The sequence below is a fragment of the Typopeltis vanoorti genome, chromosome 3 (assembly GCF_054136105.1).
Source record: "Typopeltis vanoorti isolate ZY-2024b chromosome 3, IOZ_Tvanoo_1.0, whole genome shotgun sequence".
NCBI classification, from domain to species: Eukaryota; Metazoa; Arthropoda; class Arachnida; order Uropygi; family Thelyphonidae; genus Typopeltis; species Typopeltis vanoorti.
Genome location: NC_143551.1, coordinates 107,904,491 through 107,919,712, shown reverse-complemented (window position 1 = coordinate 107,919,712; position 15,222 = coordinate 107,904,491). Strand labels below are relative to the sequence as shown.

Below are 15,222 nucleotides of genomic sequence, written 5' to 3'. Positions count from 1 at the left end.
TTTTCTCCCGTTTTCATGTCACCTTTATCATCTCTAACTCCTTTTACAGCACTCTTTTCTCCATTTCTAAGCTTCTTCAAAACCTCCAGAATGTTTTGCCACCTTCTATATATTTATTTTCTATGTTCTTGCCAAAGTCCTCCCATGACTTTTGTTTAGCTAGTTTAATGTAGTGTTTAGTTTTCTTACATTTGTCTCTGTATTCTGTAAGAGCACAAGCTGGCTTATTTGCCAGGAACTTTTGATATGCTTTCTTCTTTTCTTTCACTGCCTCTTTAACTTCTTGTGTCCACCATGGAGTTCTGATTTTTCTATCCTTACATACAATCTCACCATATGCCTCTCTCGCTGGCATGTGGGGAGGTTGTTTGCAAGGATAGAAAATCAAAATCAATGAGGGTTTTCTTCAAGGTTTGGTTACTGTTCTCAAACTCTTTCATTTTCTCTTCAATAATCTTTGTGTATTTTAGTGTACAGTTCACATCTCAGAGCTCCTCAACTTTTATTCACTTTAAAACTTTTTTACATGTTATTCTTTTCAATATGAAATTCAATTTTATCCTACTCAAAACTAAATAGTGATCAGTTCCAATTTCAAATACTCTGTACACATTTGTGTTCTGCACCAGGGAGAAAACATCACTATCAACAATAACATAGTCAACGAGACTTTTCTTATTCCTGGCCTCTTCTCTCCATGTGAATTTGTGTACATTTTTATGTTGTAACATGGTGTTAGTAATAGCCAGTCCATGTCCTGAGCAGAAATCCAACAGGTATTTGCCATGATTATTAGCTTTGCTCTTTTCTCCAAATTTTCCCAAAATATTTTTGCATGTCTGCCAAACATTTCCTACTCTAATATTTAGAGCCGGGGGGCTTAAGGTCAAAGATGTATAACTGAAAGAAAACCTCCACATAGCCTTTAAAGGAAGGCGGAGAACCGACCAGGGCTTCTGACCTAATGTCCAATCCTTACCTTCTCGTGGTGCACCCTCTTGGATATCTACTTCGATACTGAACGAACGAGGATAGGCTGGCAATTTGGGATTTAGCCGACCAAATTGTATTCTTATTGGTTAAATCAAAATAAAAAATGATGGTATGACATGACAAAATTTTATGCCGGCTGGGCGTTGCCCGGTTAAACAAGGTCCCCGTTGTTTTCGCCAAGGGAACCAGGGCGAACAGCAAAAAGTTAGCTACTGGAACAAATCTGAAAACAAACCCCCAACTCAACGTCACCAGAGTTAGAGATCGGAACTATCAACATAAGAAGCCTGAATGTCAAAGAAATGGAGCTAGCTGAGGAATTAGATAAGTACCAGATCGACATAATAGGAGTGACTGAAACAAAAAAGACCAAAACTGGTGAGATCTTTATGAGCAATAAATAAATGTTATATTCAGGCAATGACAATCAAGGAAAAGAAGGAGTAGCCATAGTATTCAACACAAAATACGAGGCTAATCTTCTTGAATGGCAGTCAGTTTCAAGTAGAGTAATGTGGGCAAATATGAGAATGGGGGGAACTGGACAATGAGACTTATTTGTGCCTATGGTCCCACAGAAGGTTCTACTAAGAACCTTTTGTGGGACCATAGAAGTGGAGGAATTTTTTGAGGCTTTAGAAAAAGCAACCGACACTATGAAAAATTAAAAGTTGATCCTTGTTGGGGATCTAAATAGCAGAGTACTAAATGATTGTGAGACATACAGAAATATTTTGGGAAAATTTGGAGAAAAGAGCAAAGCTAATAATAATGGAAAATACCTGTTGGATTTATGCTTAGGACATGGAATGGTTATTGCTAATACCATGTTTCAAAATAAAAATGTGCACAGTTTCACATGGAGAGAAGAGGCAAGGAATAAGAAAAGTCTTATTGACTATGTTATTGTTGATAGTGATGTTTTCTCCCTGGTGGAGGACACCAGAGTGTACAGAGGATTTGAAATTGGAAGTGATCGCTATTTAGTCTTGAGCAGGATAAAATTGAATTTCGTATTGAAAAGAACATGTAAGAAAGTTTTAAAGAGAATAAAAGTTGACCTGCTCTCAGATGTGAACTGTAGACTAAAATACACAAAAATTATTGAAGAAAAAATGAAAGAGTTTGAGAACAGGAATCAAACCTTGGAGATTCAGTGGCAAACTCTGAAGAAAACATTGATTGATTCTGCCTGAGAGGCATGTTGTGAGGTTGTCAGCAAGGATAGAAAAATTAGAACTCTATGGTGGACACAGGAAGTTAAAGAGGCAGTGAAGGAAAAGAAGAAGCATATCAAAAGTTCCTGGTAAATAAGTCAGCTCGTGCTCTTAGAGAATACAGAGACAAATGCATGAATGCTAAACAGTGTATAAAACTAGCTAAACAAAAGTCATGGGAAGACTGACAAGAATATAGAAAATAAATATCAAGAAGGTGGCAAAATATTCTGGATGTTGTTGAAGAAGCTTAGGAATGGAGGATAGAGTGCTGTAAAAGGAGTTAGAGATGATAAAGGTGACATGAAAACTGGAGAAAAAGATATCCTTGAAGTATGGAGTAATTACTTTGAAAAACTGCTAAATGAAACAAGCACTGATGACAGCACAGTGATAAAAAACACTGACCAGGCATGCATTCAGGAATACATATCCATACTTGAAGTAGAAAAAGCCATCAAAGGCTTGAAATGTGGAAAGCAGAAAGAGTAGATGATATTCGACCAGAAATGCTGAAGTATGGTGGTATAAGAATCTCACAGTGGCTGCACTGCATAGTTCAGAAAGCCTGGACAGAGGGACGAATTCCTGATGATTGGAGTAGAGCTCTCATAGTACCCATATATGAAAAGGGAAATAAAACTGAATGTGAGAATTACAGAGGTATTTCCCTACTGAGTGTTCCTGGCAAGATCTATGCAAGTATACTTGAGAAACGGTTAAGAAGAATTGTGGAAGAAAAGCTTGGTGAAGAACAAGCTGGATTCAGGCCAAATAGAGGCTGTCAGGATCAGATCTTCACTTTACGACAAATAGTCGAGAAAGCATGGGAATATAACAGATATCTGTATTTAAGTTTTGTCGATTTGGAAAAGGCATATGACAAGGTGCCAAATTCAATATGTTAAAGTTATATGGTATCAATGGGGCATTATATCAAGCAATACTTAGTCTTTATTTGAGTTGTAAGTCAGCAGTTAGAATTGCAGGAAGCACAGGAAGATGGTTTAATGTTAAATCTGGTGTGAGACAAAGATGTACATTATCCCCCTCTGTTATTCATTATCTATATGGATCACATTATGAAAGAAAATGGTATTAAACATGATATCAGAATTGGAGATGTTGATGTCAGCTCTTTGCTTTATGCAGATGATGTTATACTTCTAAATAAATCCGCTACCAGTCTGCAAGTTTCTCTGACTAAATTGAATAGCTTTTGTAATAGATATGGTATGAAGGTCAGCAATAAAAAGACAAAGACAATGAAAATAGGTAGATTCATTGAAAATGTCAACTGTGTTGTGAATGGAGAACCTGTGGAACAAGTAAAACATTTCAGCTACTTAGGCACGATTTTTACTGAAGATGGTAAATTACATATAGAAATAGACAACAGAATCAACAAAGCTGGTATATATAGTAGGCAGTCAATTGAATAAATTTATATGGAATAAGAGAGAAATTAGTCAGAACACTAAATTAGCTGTATGCAGGACAGTGTTCAAACCAGTTTTAACTTATGGATCTGAGAGCTGGGTCAGAAGTAAAACACTTGACCAAAGACTAGAGACCGCAGATATGAGAGTCCTGAGAAAGATTATAGGCGTGAACAGATGGTATCAATGGCAATATCATATTAAAAACGAGGATATTAGGAAAGAACTTGACATTGTCAACATCTAGGAATGCGTTAGCAGAGCTAATCTCAGGTGGTATGGTCACTTAAATAGAATGGGAGAGGAAAGATAGCAAACAAGTGTTCTCTGCCAGGTTGGCATGAAAACGACCCAGAGGAAGACCAAGATATAGGTGGATTGATACGGTACAAAGTGCCCTAGACGATAGAAATATAAGATTTAATAATATTGGAGTCTTGACAAGTAACAGACTGATTTGGAAGAAAATTGTAGATAATCAGTTAGTAATGATGTAAATTTTTCATCTAGTACTATCATATCCTGTACACCCCTTGAGGGTACATGGCAGGAATTTGATGAGATGATGATGATATTTTGATCCCCAACAAGGATCAACTTTTCCTTTTTCATTGTGTCAGTTGCTTTCTCTATAGCATTAAAAAATTCCTCCATTTCTACCTTAGTAGAACCTTCTGTGGGACCATAGGCACAAATAAGTCTCATTGTCCAATTCCTCATTCTGATATTTGTCCACATCACTCTTCTTGACACTGCTTGCCATTCAAGAAGATCAGTTTCATATTTTGTGTTGAAAACTATGGCTACTCCTTCTTTTCCTTGATTGTCATTGCCTGAATATAACATTTTGTATTTGTTGCTCAGAAAGCTCTCAGCAGTTTGTCTTTTTTGTTTCAGTCACCTATTATGTCGATCTGGTACTTATCTAATTCCCCAGCTAGCTTCATTTCTTTGCCATTCAGGCTTCTTATGTTGATAGTACCAATCTTTAACTCTGGTGATGTTGTGTCGGGATGTGTTTTCCGATTTGTTCCAGTATCTGACTATTCATTGTTTGCCCTGGTTCCCTGGCGAAAAAATGGGGGCCCTTGTTTAACTGGACGATGCCTCAGCCAGCATGAAATTTTGTCATGTTGTACATCATTTTGTATTTTGGTTTAAGCCAATAAGAATATAATTTGGTCTGCTAAATCCCAAATTGCCACCCCATTCTCTTTCTTTCTTTCGGTACCCAGCTAGATACCCAACAGGATGCACCACAAGACAGTGAGGATTGGACATTTGGTCAAAAGCCCTCTTCGGTTCTCTACATTCCTTTAAATGCTACGTGGAAGTCTCCTATACAGCTTTGACCCTTAAGCACCCCTGTTCAGAATGTAACCTGTATTAATCAGAACATCCACATACTTGACCACCTTCCAGTTTAGGTCAGCGAGTAGAATCGAACTCAGAACATATTTCTTCAGGTTGCTTAGTGCTGAGAACATTGGATATAATGCTCAGTTGGAGTTATATTTCATAATATGAAAAATCCAGTTTTATGGTTGTGTGTGTGTGTGTGTGTGTGTGTGTGTGTGTGTGTGTGTGTGTGTGTGTGTGTGTGTGTGTGTGTGTGTGTGTGTGTTTATACACTCATCTAGTTGTCATGAAAGTGTTTACTCTCAGGCTTGGTATGCCGTCGTTGGGAACACAATAATATGCACCCGTGGTGACTAATATTTAATGTCTACCTTCCACATAACAGCAGTTCATGTTAACAATAATATCAGTTATAAAAAACACACACATACACATGTTTTTGCATTTCATGTTGATTTGATACATTTTAGTGAAGATCTTTGCCAGCCATTTAGTAGAAGACGACAGTCTCTGTTAGGTTTTGAAAAATGTTATAAAGCCATTGTCAAGAAAGAAGTTAATTTTTAAACCTAAAATAGTTTTAGAAAAACTATTTTTTGAAAAATCATATGTTAAAGAAGTTTCTAGCTATATCTGATGACATCAGTCGCATTTCTTTTATGTAGGAGGTCAGATAACAAGCACCGTCAGCTCACCAATTACAATTACCATGCCAGCCTCTGCAATTCATAGTGGTAGCAAACCTGCTACAGTTACCATACCAGGAAAAACACTTGGATCAACTGCTACAATTCAGGTTAGATTTGTTTGTAAATGTGCAACCTTGATGAAGTAATAATGCTCTTATTTCTTTTATATATGGATAAGATGACTCTTATATCTTTGCATAAAATTATTTCCATTTATATCTCAAGAATTAGTATAAAACTACTTTCAGGTCTAATATAATCAATTGATTTCAAAATATTGCTTGCTCTCAAGTATATTTTTCTAATCTCTCTCTCTCTCTCACACACACACACACACACACACACACAAATTTCATCAATCTCTAATGCTAACCTGCCCTGTAGCTGCTTTGCAAGTAGCAAACTACACAAAACTGGTTGAAATGCATAACATCTCCCATGGTTGGACAAATTCAGTTTGTTAACTTTGCTAATAAATTGAATTTGTCATAAATGTAAATTTAAATGTAACTAAAAAAAAAAATTTGTAAATGTTCAATATATCAAATCAACTTATCCAAGCATTTAATAAAAGTCATGAAGCTCTTTGCACCAAAAGAAAGACAGATTACTTTCAGTCTTGTGAATGATATTAACGAAGGTGATCCAAAACCTTCACTTTTTTTATGCTTACAATTGAACATGTGTTCAGAAAACTTGACTGGATCAACAAGTGTATCGCTGTCTTAAGAAAGAAATGAACTGGAGAGATGATAAACCAACTAAGCAACACTGGCAGACTGGTCGGACTTGAATAAATTTTACAAAAGCACTAATATTGATTAATTAGGTAAAAAAAAAAAAAAAAAAATTCCTGCCTTGCTAGGTGAACTTATTCAGCATTGAATAAATTCAATAAATAATAATTCTTCAACAATAGACAAAACATACAGATGCAGTCTAGAGTAACCAACACAGAATAATTACTTGACAATTAGATCAGCAGATGAAGGATGATTTTCCCATATCCTTTCAGGGTTTGGCTAACATTCAAAAAGATAACTTGAAAGACCTTCACAAGCCTATAAAGAATGCAGGGACTTCTGCGCTAATGCTGTTCCTCACTTTTTTGGTAATGCAACCTATTATTAGACATCTATCTGAGTACTCAGTGAATGAGGATGGGCTGTTAATTTGGGATTTAGCCAACCAAATTATAACCAATACAATATACAAATTATATTGTATTGGTTCTGTATATATTCTGTAATGTCATGCCAGGAGGCATTGCTCAGTAAAGAAGATCCACAATGTGTTCTTCAGCAAATTGAGCAAAAAGTTGAAAATTGGGAAGCTAATGGAATAGTTACTCAGTATCAAAAAATAGACACTCCATAAACATAAGAAGTACCAATGGAAAATAACTAGAATAGGCAGAAGTAGAAGAGAGTTGCCACATTGGGAAAATTGGTGTTACCAAAACTAAGACAAAAATAAGCTGGATCCTTCTAAATAACAATGAGATTTTGTATTCTAGAAATAATAATTAGGGATAGGAAGGAGTTGCTCATGCAGTATTCAACACTAAACATGAGAATAATCTTAAATGACAAGCAGTATTATGTAGAATGGGATGGGCAAATATCAGATTTAGGGAATTGGACAATGAGACTTATTTGTACATATGACCATAGCAGGTTTTACTAAGGAAGAAGCATAGGAATTTTTAGTCATTAGAGAAGGCTGAAAAGCTGGTCAGGACAAGAATGCTGGAATGTATCCCTGGAGTTTGAAGAATGAATAGTGTGGGAGTGAAATGGATGTGAAATCTTATTAAGCAAGAGATTTTTAAGAAAAAAGACTATGTGGAAGGGATACTTGTGTGTAAGGATGATGTCATGTTATCAAAATTATAAGAAAGTGGACCAGAAGAGTTGCAACTGTTGTACAGATAGCCAAATTCCAGTATGAAAAGAAAGTAGTGCTGCAAGCTAAAGACAACTGAAAAGAATTTTTTTGTTGTTGATGAATGTAAAAAAAAAAAAAAAATTAATGTGAAAGAATAACTATTGTCAGTGCATATAGCATGAGGATGACAGATGCAAAAGAGATTGGAAATTATTCAGCTAATAATTTCCCATTTTGCTAAAAGTTGTCTTCTTGGTGTATGCAACATAGAGTGCAATGCTACCTTTACACCTTGATGAAGAAACTTAGATGTATGAGGCATTAGAGCTATTGCATAAACTGAATATGAACTTGGCAACAGGGCTGATGAGATGTTTAAATAGTGTTCTGCTGAATTAGCTGTGCCTTTCACCTATCTTTTTAATGTGAGTCAGCACAGGGAAGATTTGTACTGAGGACAAATGTATGTATTCCATTACACAAATATGAAGCAAAGACTGATGTATCTAACTATAGACCAATGAGTATCTTTGGAGAGGTGGCAAAGATTTAGAAAAGATAGTAAATTCACACATACGGAAATGGGTTGACAGAAAATCTAGATTGAACAGCAATGAACAACAGGGGTTTGCTTAGTGAAGGTCAAGTTTAATTAATTTGTTACACACATTTATTTACCATTGAGTTAGACAGGGGGAATGAATACACCATGATACTTTTGGACTTTGCTTAGGCTTTTGACAGGATACAGCATGGAAGGCTATTACATAAGTTGGGTGGAATGCGATTGAATTATAAAGTGTTAGCTTGGGTCAGCAATCCTCTTATCAGATATCAAAGTGTTGTATGGGGAATTCCATTCCATCTTCTGTTTGATGTTAGGTTCAGTGGTCTGGCATAACCCAGCAACTAGGCACCTTAAAGACCAAATTACTGTTCATGATAGGGTGGCTGTCTGCTGTGTCTATAAATTGTTTTTGTTCTTCTGATTGGTTTTCCCATTTGGCAGGATGAAAAAACCCAAGTTTCCAGTCTCATACAGAGGCTGTTGCCTCTGTATGAGACTGGCTAATTCAATTTCACTTGAAAACCCTGATAAAGATGCTTTTCATCATAGATGAAATTCAAAAACCAGGTCTTTCCAGCCAAAGAGCATTATCACAAATTGCTCCTTCGTCCATGGTTATTCAATCTTTACATTAATGACAGTGGGGAAGAATCAACAGGAGACATGCAGCTATTTGTTGATTATGCAAAGATTGGCAAGGCAATCAGGAATGTGACTGACATGTAGTACTTGCAGAATGATTTGAATAGGCTGTTGGTTCAATGTTGGTAAATGTAAAGTTAGGAAATTGAGTGTGCTGAGATATTATGCTAGAAGAAGCTGATCAGCCTAGTGATCTTGTAGTTTTAGTAGATAGGAAGTTGAAATTCAAGGACCACATAGCAAAGATTGTAAATACTACACTCAGAGAATAACTGTCACGATTTGATATATATCCTACTCTAGACTATTGCACATAGATCTAGGTCCCCTTTTCTGAGGTAACACAGATACAGTGAAGAGGATGCAAAGAAGACTATTAAAGATGATATTGGGATTGTGGAATGTACATTATGAGGATGGATTGCAGACACTAGCAAACAGGAGAAGAAATAATTCAAATAGTGAATGCTCACTTCACCAAGATCTATCAATCTGGTGTGTGTAACACAGTGCACAGCACACTACCACTAATAAGAATTCAACAAGAGAGACAAATGGAATATCAGCATGCATGCTAAAGGAATGTTCAGCCAAACTGACTAGGTCTGTTTAGAAATGGAAATGAATGGAAAGAATATATGATAATCCCATTACACATGGGTGGCACAAAGACTGATGTGTTTGACTATTGACTTATCAGTATCTCTGGAGGAATTGTAAAGATTTTAGAGAAGTTAGTAAGAATCTCAATATTGACAGAAATTCATACGGCAGTATCTGACACAAGCAATGTATAACTGCATACTAAGGGTTAAGCAAAAAAATAGAGTAAGGGTATAATTAATGAACCATGAAATCAAGCAAGCTGTTTTGGAAGAGAAAATGCTTTGGAGGAGATACAAGATAGTTGGTGGCGATTTGATCCATGAAGAGTATAAAGTGCATGCTAGGAATGTGACAAGCATGATAAAGAAAGAAAAGGTGCATTATGAGAGGAGATTGTTGGTCATACTAGGGTTAATTCCAGGGAATTCTTCCACTATATGGCAAGAGAAAGAATAACACTCCTCAATAAGTCTTTTGACTCCATGGAGACACCATTACAATAATAATAATATACAGAAAGGAGGCAAATGTCAGGAGAATTGGAAGTTAAAATCAGAGTTGTATCAGGAGTTGATTGAGTTAAATGCTAATAAGGCTGTGGGAATGGATAACGTATTGCTACATATTCTAAGCAATGTGCATAACAGTTAGCTATACCCTAGACCTGGTTATTTAATGAAAGTCTTGCAGTGGGTAATATTCCTAAGGAGTGGAAAGAAAGCAAAATAATACCACTCCACAAGCATTATTCTAGGACAGAATTTTCCAATTATAGACCAGTCTGTATAACTGCAGTTGTAGTCAAGGTGTTGGAGAGATTGGTTTTGCATATAATACAAGATTGGGTTGATGAATATAGTATTCTTTATGATGATCAGCATGGATTTGTAAAGGGTAGGTCTTGTTGTAGCAATTTTCTTGCATTTTATGACAAAGTGACAAGTGTGTTAGATAAGGGAGAATCACATACGGTGATATTCTTGGACTTTGCAAAAACATTTGATAGACTATCATATGATAAGTTGGTGTACAAGCTCCAGACAATCGTGAATGGATAATAGATTAGATGGATCAGAGATTGGCTCTCTGAATGATACCAGCAAGTTATATATGATGGGGCAGTGTCTCAAAAAAAAAAAAGGAGGGTAGCCAGTGGAACCCCAGGGTTCTTTTCTTGGGCCCCTGCTGTTTAACTTTGTTTGTAAACGATATATCTTGTAAATTGACTAGGAATCTTCAGTTATTTGAGATGATGCAAAGTTGTGGAGAATCATTAGGAGCACTGCCAATGTTAATTCCCTTCAGGAAGATTTGAATAGACTTGAACAAAGGAGTGGAGTTGTAGATTTAGTATTAATAAGTACAAGGTGTTGAATTTTGGAGTGCAGAAATATAATAATAGACTATATCGATGGTGCTGAACTGCAGGAAGTGGATGGGATTTGAGATTTGGGAGTGATGGTTGACAGTAGATGTCAGGCTGAAGTGTTCAGTTCTGCTACTTTATAACTTCTCTTATGAATGCGACTTCTCTTATGAATGCGACTTCTCTTATGAATGCATGAGGTAAACCCATTGCAATATGCATACATTTCCCCGAGTCTAAGGTATGAGAGTTTTAAAGGTTCATATGACCAAGTAATTTATATTTGCAGAACTTATGCTATTCATTGTTAAGGACACATTTTATAGTATTTGTTCTTTGGATTACAAATAGACTTTGGGCATTACTTAATATTCTTCCAAGAGCTCAGATTCTCCTACAGATCTTTTTGTGCTGATTCATGGATTTGATTTCTGATCAAATCTGTGAATCAGTACAGATATAAATTTGCAAGTCAACAGTTAACTTATACAGACTGATATATTACTTTTTGGGTGTGATAATAGAAATGTGTGTGTTTGTAAAGAAATTTCATACTTAATTTTTCATATTTTTTAAATACTTCGTTTTAGATTGCAGGCTCTCAAAACACTGGTAGTACACAGTTGTTAGCAGTTCCTGCACAGGGAATACTGCCAAGTGGTACACAAGCCATAACATTTCAAGCTAAACCTGTGGGAGCTCTATCTTCTGGATCTGCACAAAAATTGGTTACAATAGTAACAACACAAGCATCTGTAGCTTCTACGACACAAGCCCATACTCTCAGCACCCAGGCTACTCCAACAGTTACTGTTGTAACCACACAGGTAATGAATGATATACTGTTACTTTTCTCTATGTAAAATATACTGTATTTCTCTCTACACAGTAAAAATAACTATGATGTATGAATAGTGAATGAGAGAGGGAGGGGCGAAAGTTTTAACGATGATTGTATGATACGAGGAGTGCTTATAAGAACATGAATAAAAATATCTTGCTTTCAGGTATAAAAATTAATTATCTTAGTGAGGCTAGTGAAATTGTTGGTTGATTTGGTGGGCATGAATAACTTGTAGAGCAAAAAATGGTATGAGACAAGATTTGAATGAATTATTGGAAGAAAAGAAAAGAACAACAAAGTTGAAAGATTATGATTTCGCTGGCACAGTATGATAGAGATGAATTGAGGAGGGCCATTTTTGCAAATGAATCAATGTATAAGTTGTACAGGAGGAATAGTGTGTTGTTCATAGATCTGATGGAAGGAGATATATAGACATACATACAGTGGAACCTCAGTTGTCGAACAATTCGGTTCCCAAACATATTTTCTGAACAAAAAACGCCCCGGTTTCCAAACAGAATTTTGGTTCCCAAACAAGCAAATGGCAACCACGTGCTCTGTGTGCTGAGCTGTTAGACGGGAAAGCGTCAGTTACACGGCAGCCTTCGTTCAGTGCAGATACCTGCTGAAATTTGCAGTGAGTTTCTTGATTTTCTTTGCGTTTTGTTGTTTTTTTTTTCATAAATTATTATTAAGCCACCATGGGGCCGCAGAAGAATAGTGATAGCAGCAAAGCGAAAAGAAAAGTTGTTAGAACCATGATAGAGATGAAAAAAGAAATCATATACAAAAATTAAATGACTTTCGTGTCTCGAATCATGCTATGCAGTTTGGTATGGTGAAATCAACGATATGTACAATACTCAAAAATAAAGAGGCGATCAAGGGAGCTGATGTTGCAAGAGGAGTGAAAGTTCTTACTAAACAAAGATCGCAGAGATTGAAGAAGTGGAAAAATTGTTGCTGATTTGGATAAATGAAAAACAGTTAGCTGGTGATAGTGTTTCTGATGCTATTATTTGTGAAAAACTGAGGCGATTACATGCTGACCTGTTAAAGAAAAACCCCTGGTACAATTGCTGATACTGATGTGTTCAAAGCTAGTAGAGGGGTGGTTCGAGAAATTTAAGAGGAGAAGCGGCATACATAGTGTGGTTAGTCATGGGAAGACTGCGAGTTCAAACCGAAAAGCTGCTGAGAAATATGTGCAATAATTTAGTGACTATGTAAAGGCTGAGGGTTTTCTTACCCAACAACTGTTCAACTGTGATGAAACTGGCCTATTCTGGAAAAAATTGCCAAAGAGGACCTACATCACTCAGGAAGAAAAAGCATTGCCAGGACACAAGCCAATGAAGGACAGGCTGACTCTTTTGCTATGTGGAAACGCAAGTGGGGACTTAGTGTACCACTCTGAGAATCCGAGGGTGTTTAAGAAAAACAACGTGATGAAAAGTAAATTGCCTGTTATGTGGAGGGCTAATAGTATGGCTTGGGTAACCAGGCAATTATTTATTGAGTGGATCCATATAGTCTTTGCCCCAAGTGTGAGAAAATACCTTCAAGAAAAAAATTTGCCAAATAGATGCCTTCTTATGATGGACAATGCTCCTGCTCACCCTCCAGGCTTGGAGGACGAGTTAGTGGAGGAGTCTGATTTTATCACAGTTAAGTTCCTACCCCCTAACACAACTTCTCTAATTCAGCCCATGGACCAGCAGGTCATTTCGAACTTTAAGAAGCTCTACACCAAAGCACTGTTTTGAAGTGACCTCTGACCCAGAATTAACACTCAGAGAATTCTAGAAAAATCACTTCGACATCCTCCATTACTTAAAAGCCTGGGTGCAAGTGAGTTACAGGACGATGAATTCGGTCTGGAGGAAATTGTGGCCAGACTGTGTAGCAGACAGAGACATTGAGGCTGAGCATGTTGCTCTTGTCGATGATATTGTGTCTCTGGGCAAAAGCATGGGCTTGGAAGTTGACAGAGCTGATGTGGAGGATCACAGGACTCACCACGGAAGAACTGGAACACCTTCAGAGGAGCAGCAAAAGCGGAGGTGGAGGAAATGTCTTCAGACACAGAGGAAGGGATTGAGGATGTTCCTAGTTCTTTGATCAAAGAAATGTGTGTGAAATGGGGTGAGGTGCAAAGTTTTGTGACAAGATATCACCCTCACAAAGCTGTAGCAAACTGCATCATAAACCATTTCAATGATAGTGCCATGTCTTCAGAAATATTTTAAAACGCAGGCAAAAACAAATGTCATTGGACAGGTTTTTAGTGAGATAGCGACCCAGTGTGTCTCAAGCAGAGTCAAGTGGTGCAAAGAGACAGAAAAGAGAAAGAGAGAAAAAAAAAACAGACGGACAGTAACCTGATGTTTTTATGGAAGAGGACTCCCCTTACTCACCTCCTTTCACATACTTCATCAACTGTCCTCCGTATGTATAGTTAAAGTGAAGTTAAATTTTCGTTTTTATTTTATCTATTTATTGTGTTTATTCTTTTTATGTAAGATTTTATGCATTTTCATTATGTTTGTATACGATCTTATGCATGAAGTACTGTTGTAAAGGTTTAAATAAACAATCGTCTCGGGTTCTAGAACAGATTAATCCATTTTACATTAATTCTTATGGGAAAATGGTTTCAATTTTCCAACAATCGGTTTCCAAACAGCCTTTGGGAATGAATTAAGTTCGACAACGAGGTTCCACTGTATAAGGCTTTTGGATTCTGCCTGTAACATCTGGAGAAATCATTATTTACTGAGTGTGTGGAAGTGCAAAGTCAAGGAAACTGGAGTTATTGGGAGGTGAATATCTGTGTGTATGCAAGCACCTATGAGCCAAGTGAGTGTTGGAATGACCAATAAATGCAGAATATAATCTCTGAAGTAATGAATTTGAATGTGGTCAGTACAGGATATAAAAGTAGATGTGCGCCTAAGAGGATACTGCAATTTCTTCTCTTCTTTGGTGCATCAATCCGAAAATTGGTAAATATAGCAGCACATCACAACATCCTGTCTTGTGACTTCCTTTTTATCTCTTCATAACTCTTAGCGCTAGTTAGCATCATTATGTTATTTATATATGAAATTCTTGGTCTGTCTCGTGGCTTCTTTCCTTCTACAGCCTCCTCCATTATTTCTGTAATCAGTCTCCCATGCCTCAAATAGTGTCCAATTAGGCTTTTTCTTCTCTTATTGATGTGTTTCATTAATGACCACTCTTCATGAACTATATTCAGAACTTCTTCATTATTTTTCTTTTCTGTTCAACTAATTTTCATCATCTTTCTCCAGCACCAAATTTCAAATGCCTCCAACGTTTTCATGTCTTGTTTTGTTAGAGTCCAGGCCTCACAACCATATAATGCAATGCTCCATATGTATGTTTTCACTAGCTTTTTTTTGAGCTGGATGCTAAGTCCAGCTCAATACTAATTTCAGAATTGTCAGAATTAGTCATTGCCATTGCTTGGTGCAATTGGACAAACATTACCAGTATTAGTGTAATATTTGACCAGGTTGATAGCCAAACATTAACTTGAATAGAATGTGAGAGGATATAATATTTTCAGAGAGGATAGCGAGAGTG

The 15,222-nt window shown here is 36.7% G+C and overlaps 1 protein-coding gene across 2 annotated transcripts in view; it reads left to right on the top strand.

Moving 5' to 3' along the window:
• Window positions 1-15,222, top strand: part of Hcf (Host cell factor) — a 502,792-nt gene that overhangs the window by 303,026 nt on the left and 184,544 nt on the right. For both annotated transcript variants that reach the window (XM_090390794.1, XM_090390792.1), the window contains exons 16-17: window positions 5,674-5,804; window positions 11,357-11,593. In XM_090390794.1, the coding sequence (XP_090246920.1) occupies window positions 5,674-5,804; window positions 11,357-11,593 (368 nt within the window). The remainder of the gene's footprint in view (window positions 1-5,673; window positions 5,805-11,356; window positions 11,594-15,222) is intronic.